General features: G+C 36.0%; 1 protein-coding gene across 2 annotated transcripts in view; it reads left to right on the plus strand.

Annotated features, from left to right (window-relative positions):
* Positions 1-14,911, plus strand: part of LOC122095873 (serine/threonine-protein kinase Sgk3) — a 101,710-nt gene that overhangs the window by 60,935 nt on the left and 25,864 nt on the right. For both annotated transcript variants that reach the window (XM_042666188.1, XM_042666181.1), the window contains exons 4-7: positions 1,388-1,460; positions 8,978-9,053; positions 11,148-11,235; positions 13,357-13,406. In XM_042666188.1, the coding sequence (XP_042522122.1) occupies positions 1,388-1,460; positions 8,978-9,053; positions 11,148-11,235; positions 13,357-13,406 (287 nt within the window). The remainder of the gene's footprint in view (positions 1-1,387; positions 1,461-8,977; positions 9,054-11,147; positions 11,236-13,356; positions 13,407-14,911) is intronic.

Here is a 14,911-nt window from a genome sequence, read left to right on the forward strand (position 1 = left end):
CTCCAGTTAACCACCAATGATCACCTACATGAAACACTCCATCTTTAATTGTTTTCAGGAGGAAAAAAATCCTTAAATGTGATTCAGTTGTTATCATCCATCTTCCAAATTGCTCTTATGTTTCTTTTTAAAGTCTTGTTCTTATTTTATCATTTTCTGAATTTGTCTTTTTATATAAATGCCTTTTAAAATATGGAAATCATATTATACGTAGCCCAGCCTTCCCTGAATTCAAAACACAAATTCTTTCCCTGTACTGCTTTTAACATTTCGAATCTGAAAACATTTTAGTTCAGCTTCAACTTGTATTTTGTGACAGTTTTCAGATTTTAACTCTTCATAGTAAAAATTGTCAAACATATGTATAGTAGACAAACCAATTCAAATAATACAATGGTATCATCTCGCTTCAGTTACTGGTACAAGCCTATTTGTCCTTATTCTTAGCCAGCCCATTATAATTTGACACAAATTTTAGATGTCATGTCTTCTATAAATATTTTGGTAAACATTTTTAAAAGATAAACTATCTTTTAATCACTAAGGTACCCCTCTGTTGTCTTTCCATTTACAATTATTTTTGTGTTAAAAAATGCCCAGAGTCAATTAATTTATATTTTTCAGGATGAATTTGCTAACAACTGCTGGTGGGAAACAGTGATTACTATATTTCTTTTTTGTTCTTCCTGCCAATTGTTAGTTTGATCTAAATTTTTTGTATGTGTACATGAGTTTTTGACATCAAACTCAGAGTAAAAGTGTAGCCCATTTTTATGACCTCACTTCCTTCAAATAGATTTTTTTTTTAGGAACATGTTTATCTCTGAATACAAGCAAATCTGGTGAACATACTAAGGGGAAGGCTAGAACCGGGATTTTGAAAGCAAAATTCATCAGCTTTCTTAGAAAATTATTCATTTAGAATAGAATAATTTTCAACTAGAATAGCACATAACACACTTCAAACATGGTGTGTAATATGTTCAGAACTTACATGGCTAGGTGAGGCTAAGCTCTCCTTGAAGCAGTACAAGAAACTATGAGTGCTCAAGTCATTGTCATTTTACAGAAAGGAAAATTGAGGCACAGAGATGTAACATATCTAAGGTCACACAGCTACTTCTGAGTGTTTTCATTTTTATGTTTTGGACAAAGTTGGATGGTTTGTAGTATAATTTAATATTGTGTTGGTATAAATGTATTGGTCCAGTTGGTATAGTTATATGTGTAATTAATATTGTATTGATATAATTTAATAATTACAGTGAATAATCATGTTTAAAGTATAAAGTATAAAGCTTAAAAATCAGATAGTTTTGGTTAATGTATAACTAGAAAACCTTTAAAATTAATAATATTTGTAATGCTATTTTAAAAAAAATTCTAGCTAAAGAAACAATTTCCTGCTATGGCCTTGAAGATACCTGCCAAAAGAATATTTGGTGATAATTTCGATCCAGGTAAGCAATAACTTTATATACCAGCTATTAAATGAAAGCTGAAGTTTCAAGTAGTTAAAATTCTAGAATTTTTTTTTAGTAAACATTTTTTAGTAAAAATTCTAGAATTTTTTACACTGTCTGTTTTTAAACTTGACTAGCCAGGACTTTTTTTTTTTTTTTTTTTTTAGGGGTCTGGTCATGGGGCCTGAACTCTGGGCCTGGGCGCTGTCCCTCAGCTCTTCAGCTCAAGGCTGGCATGCTACCACTTGAGCCATAGCACCACTTCCGGCTTTTTTTTCTGCTTATGTGGTGCTGAGGAATCGAACCCAGGGCCTCATGCATGCAAGGCAAGCGCTCTACCACTGAGCCACCTTCTCAGCCCCCTAGCCAGGACTTTTAAGGAAACAGAAGCACAGTTAGATTCATTCATCTGCCCAGGATTTACATACAGGTAATAAAAAAAAAAAGCAAAAGTATTGGAGGCATAGCTAAAGTGATTAGGGGTGCTTGCCTAGCAGGCATGAAGCCTTGAGTTCAATCCTCAGTGATACCAACAAGAAAATAAAAAAAGAAGCCATGTGCAACAAGAACATGTTTTTTAACTTGACAACAACAGTCAATACCCTATACTTTCAATTGTTGGCTAGCACTCTATCAACTGAGCCGTGCATCTAACCCCAAGAACTCCTTTCATGAAACAGCTATAATAATTTCTAAAATAAAGTACACATACAGAGAAAGACAACCAGAGATTCCTGAAATGTTAGGACTGAGTGACAGAATTATTATTTGAACTAGCATAAAGACATTAAGTAGAATAAAACTGCGGCACTGGTGGCTCATGTCTATAATCCTAGCTACTTAGGAAGCTGAGACCCAAAGGATTTGTAGTTTAAAGCTAACCTAGGCAGAAAATTTGATAAACTTCTTTTCAAAAGTAGCCAGCAGTTGCAAGACTAGAGGTATGGCTCAGATGGTAGAGCACCAGATGAGCGAGGAAAAAGCCAAGTAAGCACAAGGCTCCAACTTGAAACACCAGTACTTCACACACACACACACACACACACACACACACACAGAATACAACTACATGTTAGCGATAATATGAGAGCTAAACAAGGACTGAAATTTTTAGAGCTTTTAGTTGACTGTTTGAAGCTAAATCATTTCATCAAGGAAAGAAGGTAAGAAAGTATGAGACCTAGAACACCACTGTTTCATTGTTAAAAGCCAAGATAAGCGGACTAACTTCCCCGAGGTTAAGTATCTGACACTAGAAACTGATTTCATTGATGAACCATTTGAGGTAGTAAAGGCAGGGCTCAAGTGATAGAGCACTTCCTCAAGTAGTGATAGTGTAAGGACCTGAGTTCAAACCCAGTGACAGCATGTGTTTGCACATACATACATACTTCACACACCGAACATTTGAGATCTATCCTTAGTGTATTATATGTGACTTGTCAACAGTGAAACAGATTATATGTCTCTGAGCTCTTGGAAAAGCCCTACACATGTTAGTCAGGAAGCCCCAAAGATGCTTGTTTCATGAAACCTTGAGGAAACAAGCATTCTCATATTTTGCTAGTGGATGTGTAAAATGTTAGAATCCATGTTGAGAGGAATTTAGTAATATTTAAGGAAACTATATATATTTCTCTTTGACAAAGATATAATATTTTTAGGAATCTATGAGAAATATAAACTGCATACAAAGTGATGTATATGCAAGTCTAACAAACTAGAAAGAAGGAAATATCCTTCCAAGTTTGGAATGTAATATGGCTATAGCCAGGAACAAAAAAGCTCTTTGTAGTATTACTATAGAGTGACCTCCCAAATATATTGTTCAGTGGAAAAATACAAGATGACTTTGTATTGTCCTCTGTGTGTGTTAAGGAAGGAAAGGATGTGGGAATAAAAAAGAAGGAATATATTAAAAAGTAAGTGACTATGGAGGAGGGAAAATGCCAAGAGAGATTTAGTGGTGGAAGTTAGAGTCCCTGAGTGAATTTTATTTATGGCTTTAATTTTAAAACTATGTACACACTCCAGTTTACAAACAAAAATAAAGACAGGAGGATTGCAAGTTTGAGGCAGCCAGTGGTACATAACAAATGCAAACAGCAAGGGAAAGGGAGAAAAGCAGAAATGAAGGACTCTCTTGACAGTATTTTGTTTATTAAAGGCATTTATTAAACATTCTGAAATATGGTGTTAAGGGTTAAAGTAAGTTTTTTTTTTTTAAAGACATGATCCATGCCTTCAACTGTTTACACAAAATCTACTTCTATTTTTCAACTTCTATCTCTCTATCTTTTAATAGATTCACAAAAGTTATTCATTGGAGAAAATTTTAAAGTACATATCTTCAATTATAGTTCTTAAAGATGATATATATTCAGTAAATTCTTGGCATTTCTTGTCACATGTTAGACACATTTTTGTCAGACGAAGTTTTATCAGGTATTTGCATTTTTAATGTTAATCTAAAATTTTAAGTTTGGAGTTACCTGGGGATTACAAACTATTTAAAGTCAGAAAAGAAATGGAAAATCTAGTAGCACTTAGTGTAGTGTAAAGGAAATTCCTTTATGATTCTGCTCACAAAATAAAAATGTATCTTCAATAACTATTCACAGAGCAGTTAAAAGCTGCTTCTATAGTTTGTGTGTGAGAGTGTGTGTGTGTGTGTGTGTGTGTGTGTGTGTGTGTGTGTATGTGTATGTGTGTATGTGTATGTGTATGTATGGATGTGTGTGTATATTGGTCCTAAGAGCTGTTCCTGAGCGTTTTTGCTCAAGGCTAGCATTCTACCACTTGAGCTACAGTTCCAATTCCAGTTTTTTGAGGGGGTGGTCAGTTGGAGATAAGAATCTTGTGAACTTTGCTGCCTAGGCTGGCTTTGAATCCCAATTCTCAGCTCTCAGCTTCCTGAGTAGCTAGAATTACAGGTGTGAGTTACTGGTACCCTGATTTGATTTTCTTTTCTTTCTTTTGAGGGTCCAGTCATGGGGCCTGAACTCTGGGCCTGGGCACTGTCCCTCAGCTCTTCAGCTCAAGGCGAGTGCTCTACCACTTGAGCCACAGCGCCACTTCTGGCTTTTTTTTTCTGCTTATGTGGTGCTGAGGAATTGAACCCAGGGCCTCATGCATGCAAGGCAAGTGCTCTACCACTGAGCCACCTTTCCAGCCCTTGATTTTCTTTTAATATTCAAATGTAGTTATTCATTTTAGCTCTTCTGCCTATATTACTAAGTGTAGTCCTTGAGAAATAGAATGTAAATCTCACATGTTTTCCTGTCTGGTGACCCGAAAAATGCCCTTTGAAAGTTTTACAAGATACCTGCCCAAAATTCTAAAAACAATTTATAGTTGAACAACAGCAGTAAAATTACCAAGTGTATCTGGATCCAGATCAGACTTAATTTGTTCTTTAACAACCATACCTCAAATTCAAGAAATGAAAATAAACCTATGTGACTGGAAATAACCATCATTTGGTGACAAACTGTACATGAAAACTTTCATTGAGGTTGGGTATAGTGATCCACCTGTGTAATCTCAGATACATAGGAAGACAGCCCTGGACAACAAAAAAGGAAAAGGAAAAGAAAAATGACCAAACAAGATTCCATCTCCACAAAAATATACATGGTGGGGTTGGAGGCTTGGCTCAGATGGTAGAATGAAAGTGGCAGTTACAAATTCAAATTGTTCTTGAACCTACAAAGAAAAAAAAGGGGGGTGGAAATACAGGTGGTATCTGTCTGGTCAACTATATAGGAGTCAATATAGGAGGCCCATGATCCAGGGGAATCTAGGCAAAAATAAAAAACCCACACAACTCTATCTGACAGATAACTAAAGCAAAAAGAGCTTGGAGCATGGCTAAAATGGTGAAGTGTCAGTCTAGCAGAGTTTTAGATTATGAAGGTGGGGGGGGATTTTGCCCTACAACAAATAATAACAGAAATGACAATAGCTAATGACTGTGCTTGTACCATCTGTTAGATAGTTTTTGAACTTGTATTCATTATATCATGTAATCCAATACTACATTGTGATGTAAAGCATGAGCCTCATTTTATAACTAAGAAATTTTCACATGGAAGCTGGGTGCTGGTAGTTCACACCTGTAATCCTAGCTACTCAGGAGGCTGAGATCTGAGGATCGTGGTTCAAAGCTAGCCCAGGCAGGAAAGTCCAGGAGACTCTTATCTCCAATAAATCACCAGAAAACCAGAAGTGGTGCTGTGGCTCAAGTGGCAGAGCGCTAGCCTTGATCTGAAGAGCTCAGGGACAGCACCCAGGCCCAGAATTCAAGCCCCATGACAAACAAAAAAGAAAAAAAAGACATTATCACATGGAAGGGCTCAAAGCAGAGAATAATAAAACCAAGATACTTGATTTGGAGGGGAGATGTGTGTGCTGGGGATTAAACTTGGCTACACTCTTAGCATGCAGGTGTTCCAGCCCCTTTTGTGTTAGGCAGGGTCTTTTTGTATCCCCAGACCAGCCTGGGATGCAGTCTCCCAATTTGTGTTTCCCTATTAGAGATGACAGGCACATACCTGAGATGAAGCCTCCTGAATGTGCCCAGGCTGGTCTCAAATCACAATCCCACTGATCACTGCCTCTCAAGAAACAAAATATTTGAATAACTTTTTCAACCATAAGAAACATTTGCACTATATATATATATATATATATATATATATACACACACACACACATGCACACACACACACACACACATATATGTATACACATACATACAAACTGCTAGGTGCTGGGAAGGTGACTCAGTGGTAGAGTGCTTGCCTTGCATGCTCAGGAGGCCCTGGGTTGGATTCCTCAGCACCACATAAGGAGAAAAAGAAGTGGCACTGTGGCTCAAGTTGTAGAGCACTAGCCTTGAGCTGAAGAGCTGAGGGACTCCATCCAGGCCGAGTTCAGGCCCCACGAAGAACAAAAACAAACTAGACTGCTTAGTAGTTGTTGTGTAAGTCTCAGTTATCAAAAACAAAAACAGTTTTAGTTTATTAGATAATTATTTATTAGGAAAGTATACCAGTGCATTTCCAAGGAGAATTTGCCTATATGTCTATTTACTTACTTTTGCAGTACTGAGAATTAAACCTAGGACCTTGTGCATGCTAGGCTATGACAGTCTCAATATATAGACCACATTGGCCTCACATTTGTTATCCTCCTGCCTCCAATTCCTCAGTTAGGATTACGGATGTATACTACCATGCCTAGCTTTCAAGGGCTTTTCAATAGTAGTAGTTTTGATAGTACATTTCCTAGTTTTACAGGAGTTCTAATAATAGTAGTTGTTTCTTTAGTATGATTTTTCAGTCATCAGTGTCACAGTGTTAATTTTTACTCACTGCCTGGTATATGAGGAACTAAACAAAGTAAAATGTATCTCCAAGTTTTACAGTGAGTCTATAATTAGAATCTGGTCAGGTAAGGTGAGGTACAGCAGGCTAAGGCAAAAAGGGAGTAGGCTTCATAGCAAGACTCTATCTCCCCCACCCCTTGCCAAAAGAAGTGGATATTTAGATCTAAAATGAGATATTTTTTGCGAATTTTTTGACAGATCATGTTTGCTATATTTAAATTGGGAGCTTCTTAACTACCATTTACTATCTTATATTGAATATTCTTTTTTTGTTTTTTAAAAATATATTTTTATTGTAAAGATACTGTACAGAGGGGTTACAGTTACATGAGTAAAGTATTGAGTGCATTTCCTATAGAGCATTGTTACCTCCTCCTTTGTTTTTCCCCTGCCATCTCTTCCCTCCTTACCTCTATAACTCCCTCCCTCCCCACCCAGAAGTTGAAAAGTTTGTTTTAAACATAATGTCTTGTACATCTCATTATTACAATGGGTCATCCTGCATCCTTGTTTCAGCATTTTGTTATTTCCCTTCCTCTCCCCAAATTAGAAAAATGTATATACAAGATTCAGGACACCAGAATCGAATACAGTGAAAACAGGTGTTATACCATGGGGGAAGAACATACAAAAGAAACAAAAGAAATCATATAGTACATTATAAATACTTTAAAAGCAACAGCAACAAAAACAAAACCTCTTGTTTCCCTATTTTGGGGTTCATTTTGCTTAGCACCATCTTAAATGGTCATATGTGCATAGCTTTTGACCTTTTCTATTTGTCTTATAAGATTATCGTAGATGTGCTGGGCACTGGTGGCTCACGCCTGTAATCCTAGCTACTCAGGAGGCTGAGATCTGAGGATCACGGTTCAAAGCCAGCCCGGGCAGGAGAGACCGTGAGACTCCTATCTCCAATAAACCACCAGAAAACTGGAAGTGGCGCTGTAGCTCAAGTGGTAGAGCGCTAGCCTTGAGCTGAAGAGCTGAGGGACAGCGCCCAGGCCCAGAGTTCAAGCCCCACGACCAACCAAAAAAAAAAAAAAGATTATCGTAGATGTATACTAGTTATTGCAAATAGGGAAACAATGGGACCTAGGTTTCTTTGGGCCTGGTGTACTTCACTTACTATAATTTTTTCCAAGTCTTTCCATTTCCTAAGAAATGGGATATGCCCTTTCTGATGGAGGCATAGAATTCCATTGTGTGTGTGTGTGTGTGTGCGCGCGCGCGCGCGTGCGTGTGTGTGTGCGCGTGCGCGCGCGCTATCACATTTTCTTGATCCATTCATCTACCGAGGGCATCTGGGTTGGTTCCATATCTTAGCTATGGAGAATAATGCTGTGATAAACATAGTTGTGCTGTAACTTTAGTATGGCCTTGTTTGTGATTGTTTGAGTAAATGCCCAAAAGTGGGATTGCTGGGTCATAGGGGAGCTCTATGTGGAGTCTTTTGAGTAACCTCCAAATGGATCAAAGACCTCGAAGTAAAAAGCAGATACCCTGAAAACATTACAGAAGGAATAGGAGAAACTCTAGGGCTCCTTGGCACAGGCTGAAATTTTCTTACTAAAGACCCAGAAACACAACAAATCAAAGAAAGATTAGACAAATGGGATTGCATGAAACTGCAGAGCTTCTGCATGGCAAAGGACATAGCTAGCAAGATCAATAGACAGCCCACGGATGGGAGAAGATCTTCACTAGCCATACAACGGATAAGGTCTCATATCTAAAATATAACTGGAACTCAAAAAATTAACTCCCCCAACAAATCCTCAAAGAAACAACAGATTAATAAGTGGGCTAAAGACTTAAAAGAGAGACTTCTCTGAAGAAGAAATAAGAATGGCCAATAGACTCATGAAGAAATGCTCAGTTTCTCTGGCCATAAAAGAAATGCAAATCAAAACAACATTGAGATTCCACCTCACCCCAATTAGAATGGCTATAGTCAAGAAATTTAATAACAACAGATGCTGGAGGGGATATAGCCAAAAGGGAACCCTACCATTGTTGGTGGGAGTGTAAACTTGTTCAACCATATTGAATATTCTTAAGTAAATGTTTTAATAATTACATAGGCTGACAGAAGTAATGCTAATAGTTTATATCTCTCTTACAGATTTTATTAAACAAAGAAGAGCAGGACTGAATGAATTCATCCAGAACTTAGTTAGATATCCAGAGCTTTACAACCAGTAAGTAATTTTCATGTGTTCTAAAAATAAGCCTAAGAATATTAAATAAGCCTCATAGGGAATTTACCCTTTTTGTAGGTTTGTGAAATTTTCTTGCAGATTTTTTTTTTTTTTTTTTGTCGGTCGTGGGGCTTGAACTCTGGGCCTGGATGCTGTCCCTCAGTGCTCAATGCTAGCGCTCTACCACTTGAGCTACAGTGCCACTTCCAGTTTTCTGATGGTTTATTGGAGATAAGAGTTTCACGGACTTTCCTGCCCGGGCTGGCTTTGAACCGTGATCCTCAGATCTCAGCCTCCTGAATAGCTAGGATTACAGGCGTGAGCCACCGGTGCCTGGCTTCCCTTAGATTTTTTTTTATTGTCTTTCCCTTCATCAACACATCTTGGTTATATCATTTCTTCCTTTTATATTTGGATTTGTTTTGTAGATTAAGCTTAAAAGGAATTTGCAAATACTGTTAACATTTTACTAATCAGATGATATTATACTTATTTGTATCTTAAGAAAGTTCTGAAGTAGCTCCTGTTTGAATTTGGGAACTTAAGTGAGCTTCATCCTTAACTTCCAGAGGCATAGGCCCCCAATCTAGTAGTAGAGATAGATGTATAAATAAAAAATTGAAGCCAGGTAATTTTTGTTAGAGGTACTAGGCAGTAACAGAAAACATAGCTAACTTTGCTCAGGAAAGTAAAGCAAAGTTTCCTGGGACTTAAAGGCTCTATAATCATTTAACAAGAAACGTAGGGAGAATATTGAAGCTAAAAGGAGTGGTACAAGTTAACAGAGGATACAAAAGGCTGCAAAATCAGAACACTCAAGTATTAACATAGTGTGGTGACTGGAGCAGTAGCATTCACAACATCCACGAAGCCGGCGTTGGCAGTTTTTAAGCACATGTCAATACCTCCTGGGCAATCTGGGCAGTGTTCTCCTCTGCGAACCCAAACAGGCTTCCACCCACACAGCATCCATGTAGCCACTTAAGTTGAAGTTGTGCTATAATGAGCTTAAACTGTGGACCATTTTGAACCTAGTACTTGGTACTTGAGAATTAGTGATATCCATTATGCCTTTAAATTGATATATGATACTATTGATATATGATATTAAATTGATATATGATACTACTTTTGGGTGTAGAAAGCATATTTTAAAACATAAAATTAAATTTTTTTCATAGACCACCTGTTTATGTAAAATGTAAAGATGGCCTTATGATGTGAGAACACATATTTTTTTACAGTTTTTTTTCAGAATCACAACACTGAATGACTGTATTTTTGAGAAATTCAAAGTGTGTGTGTGTGTGTGTGTGTGTGTGTGTGTGTGTTATTGATTATCGAACCCAGACCTTTGTGCATGTTTGGCAATTGCTTTACCATCAAACTACACCCGTACATGAACTATATTTTCTAGAAATAATAATTGCCATTTTTGGAGTCATTTATAGTTCATAGACTGCTTCTGTCATTCTGAGTAGGTTCTCTAGCTGCTTTTTAAGTTAATTTATTAACATTAAAAGCCGGACCTCTTTTGATAGGGTTTTCTGCCCAGAGTTTTTCTCTATCTTTGACAGATGTTGGTATAGAACAAGTATACCATGAGTGGTTATTATTATTTTCTATGGTATAATAAGTATTACTGAGAACCTCTAACATAATATAGTAGATACTAAGTATTCTGTACCTTGAAATGGTTTAAACATGTTATTCTTGGAATTAAAATTGAACTTTATGTAATTCCATTATTTGCAATGACCATTGAATTGTAAACTGTTCAATTCTTACATATCCAACTTTGGATAATTTTGTACACATGTACTTTTTGATAACTGCCCTCCTGCCATTCAGGATAGAAGACATTTCCAGGACCTCTCTAAAATAGCATAATTTTTACTGACATTTTCTTTAATGAACCTCTGTTTATATTTGTTGCTTTCTCCATTTTAAGAAATTAATTTGCTTTTCTCTTTTATAATAATGTATTTTGTGTAGCTATGCATGCTAATATAGTGGTTTCTATTTTGTTATTTTAAAAGGGAGAAAAATCTATAGACATCTTTTCTAAGTCACATTAAAGTTGTACTTTTTTAGTCCAGATGTCAGAGCATTCCTTCAAATGGACAGCCCAAAACATCAGTCAGATCCATCTGAAGATGAAGATGAAAGAAGTACTCAGAAGGTAGTAAAATAAATTATATTTTTAACAGAAAAAAAAGTCAGGCCACAAAAATGAAGCTAGTTACTTTAGGATTACATTTACTCAAAATGAAGTAGTAAATTTTCTACTCTTTGGAATACCTAAACACAATGTATATACTACCTATGGGTCACTGTTTCTACTCTTCAGAATACCTAAACACAATATATATACCACCTATGGATTACTGTTTCTTAAGGACTTAGAAGAATTAATGAGTTTTTTCTTGTTTGTTTGAGAACTTCATACCTCAGCCTTTCAAATGTTTAGATAATCACTGTAGTTGGCTAGAATTAGTACTGTCTTTAATAAAAAGTATTATTCAGGCTAAATAAAAGAACCAGGCTTATGCCTATAAATTTTAGTTAGTAAGGAGGTTGAGATCTAAGGGTCACAGTTCAAAGTCAGCCCAGGCAGGAAAATCCATGAGACTCATCTCTTCAATTAAGAACCAAAAATCCAGAAGGTGTTGAGCACTACTAGCCTGGAGCACAAAAGCTCAGTGACAGCGCCTAGGCCTTGAGTTCAAGCCCCAGGATGGACAAGAAAAAAAAAATTAGAAACTATCAAGTAAGAAGAAAAGTCTCATTAGTTCACTAGCCATGCTATTGCTACCCAGACTCCTATCTTTTAAGTTACCTAGGTTATGTAATGTGTACAATTTTATATTCGGCTTATGTATCTTCATCATTATCACTATACCTGAAACTATTATTTTGAGTTTTCATCAATAGGAAAGGTCTTTTTGACCAGAGCATTACCTCATCCTCTTCACTGACATGTATTTATAGAGAGAGCAGTCAATACATGTGTTTTAGTTGGCATCAATTTACTTTTAATTTCTGCTGCATATTATAGAACATACATGTGTTCCTAATAAAGAATAGTTGTTCTTAGGTTTTAGGATAGATTGTGAGAGAAAATAAGTAAAAAATAAGCTTGTCTTAGAAAAGTATTCTAGGACTGGGAATGTGGCTTAGTGGTAGAATGCTTGCCTAGCATGCATGAAGCCCTGGGTTTGATTCCTCAGTAACACATAAACAGAAAAAGCCAGAAGTGGTACTGTAGCTCAAGTGGTAGAGTGCTAGCTTTGAGCAAAAGAAGTTCAGGGACAGTGCCAGGCCCTGAGTTGACATCCCAGAGCCAGCAGAAAAACAAAATGCCTTTAAGCCAACACTTCTGATTTTCTTACATATATTTAATACCAGTTATAATAAATTCTGAATAATAAAGGTAATAAAGAATAGAAGTGATAAAAGAAATACTAACAAAAGGGCTAGTTAGTAAATACTTGCCCAGCATGTTGGGCAAGTAGTTTCAATCCCCAGTACTATTAAAAAGGGAGGGAAGGAAGGAAGGCATAAAATAAAGCTATAGGGAAAGGTAAATTATAGTAATTAATCTAAATCATAGTATATAATATTTAGAGTTTAATTAAAAGTTTAATTGGCTATGAGTTACAGGGTCTTTCCTGCTTGGGCTAGCTTCAAACTACAATGATCAAATCTCAGCCTCTTGAAGGACTAGGATTACAGGCCTGAGCCACTGGCACCTGGGTCTCATTTGTCTGTTTAATGTCTCTTCATTTTGTTATGATTCTGATAATTTGTGATTAAATGATAGTTTTTTGAGTTGAACATTTTTGTCTTAGAACGTTATAACCTCTTCAGAAAATTGATATATTTCTTTTTGTGACTACTAGAAAGTAGCAGCTTTTCTTCTCAGATGCCTAGGATGATTCTTTGTGAAGAAAGAGAAAGATTTAACTTTATCTCTTTCTGTCTTTGATACATTACTCGAACTTTAGAAAAATTGCCATTATTCACCCAGTTTTTAAATGTAAAACTGATTCTTCTTAAATTGTATCTTCAATACCTATCTCTTCCAAAAGCTTTTTCTGTTTAAACTTGCCAACTTTGAACCTTATTTCTGGCTTAGCTTTTCCTTACAACTGCCCTTGAAAGTTATAATAAATGTTATCTTTTGTGTTTATTGTATATAGTTCATTAATTGGAATATTAGTTTTTCTTAAAATGTTTTGATATCTGTGGTATAATTATGTACATTTTACTTCATGATGATTTTTTTTCTCTATCCAAACAGCTACACTCTACCTCACAGAATATTAACCTTGGACCGACTGGAAATCCTCAGTAGGTTAAATTCTTTTCAAACAATCCTTTAAGTTTTAAGAAGCTCTTTTTTGAAAGAAAGAAAAGGCATCCTTGCAACCATAATTGATATCCTTCTCATAATCTGTGTTAGTGGTGTGCCCTAGTTATTATTAGCCAGCTTGTTTCAGAGGAGTCCTGATGGACGTTTAGCGTATTCAAGGGCATTACACTTTATCTTGTTTCCCTTATTATCTACAATTTATTTGAGTACCTGGGGAATGTTTTGAGTAACACAATTTGAGAAATGTTGAATAAGACCAAAGGTGCAAATATAGTCTTCATTTCTAATATTAATTCATTGGAAGTGAATGCCTGAAGTATTCAACATAAAGGATTCTCAGGCTGCTATTTGATTGTGTCTGAGAAGTGCCCAGATTGATTAGTTATGTCTGCCATGGACTACAGGAGTATAGAATTGTCATTGGTACTTGTAATAAGTCTTATTAGGCTTGACAGATTAACTCTAGAATTTTCTTTCATCATGTTTTCTCTATAATTTGGTCTACTTAAACAGTGAAATGAGTGTAGACAAATGGGAGAAATAAACCAAGGATTGAGTCCCAGGACGCTTGAACATGATGAAGTCAGGGAAGAGCTAATATTGGAGACTGAATAGTAATGTAGGAGAAAAACCAGAAATATGTCCTGAAATAAGAAGGGAAATATCTTGAGGAACATTTACAACTCTTGTAAATGTTGCTGAAAGGATAAATCAGCTAAAAATGGAAAATAGACCGACCATTGGAGTTAATAAGTCAATGGTGAACTTCGTGAGCAGTTTGACCTTGTATGAAAGAGTCCATAGGGAACTAGAGCAGATATCAGCAGAACAGACAAATTGAGCTCACTTTCTGGGAAAGTTGTACCTTATAGGAAAGTAAGGGAATGGTAACTGGAGGAGAAAGTTAGTTTTTGATCAGTCTTTTCTGTCATTTTGTAGCAATGAACAAAATAGTATCCCAAAACAAACCTGTTTTCAATTAGCATTAATTACTTACAATTAATGATGAGGCCTCTCTCTATTTGCAGTTTGGAGAATTTTCATGCAAAACATTATATATTTATTTGCTTTTGTTTGAAAAAATATTTCAGTATCTCAATGAAGAACTAGATTGTCCAAAGAGCAGTTTTCTGAAGAAGAAATACTTCTAAATGTAACTTAGTCTAGTATTCTATGTCACTATTTTTTACTAATGTTACTATCATGTATGAATTAACTTTCATAATCAGTGAAAAATTTAAATTTAGATGTCATCCTCTGTCATTTAAGAATTCAGACTTCTTGAATAAAACAGTTCTTCTACTTATATACATATGACTTTATGGTGCCCTGTGTGTTTGCTTACTTAGAGCCAATGCTGTTTCTACCTTTGGTTAAAGCAAATAAAATGACAGGCTTAGAGTTCCTCTGACTTTTCTGTACCTAGCTCTCCTATATTACTGCCTATGAGACTGAATCTTTTATCTTCAGGGTAAAATAAGTA

This window comes from Dipodomys spectabilis, unplaced genomic scaffold, assembly GCF_019054845.1.
Source record: "Dipodomys spectabilis isolate Male_0828 unplaced genomic scaffold, ASM1905484v1 ptg000015l, whole genome shotgun sequence".
Taxonomy (NCBI): Eukaryota; Metazoa; Chordata; class Mammalia; order Rodentia; family Heteromyidae; genus Dipodomys; species Dipodomys spectabilis.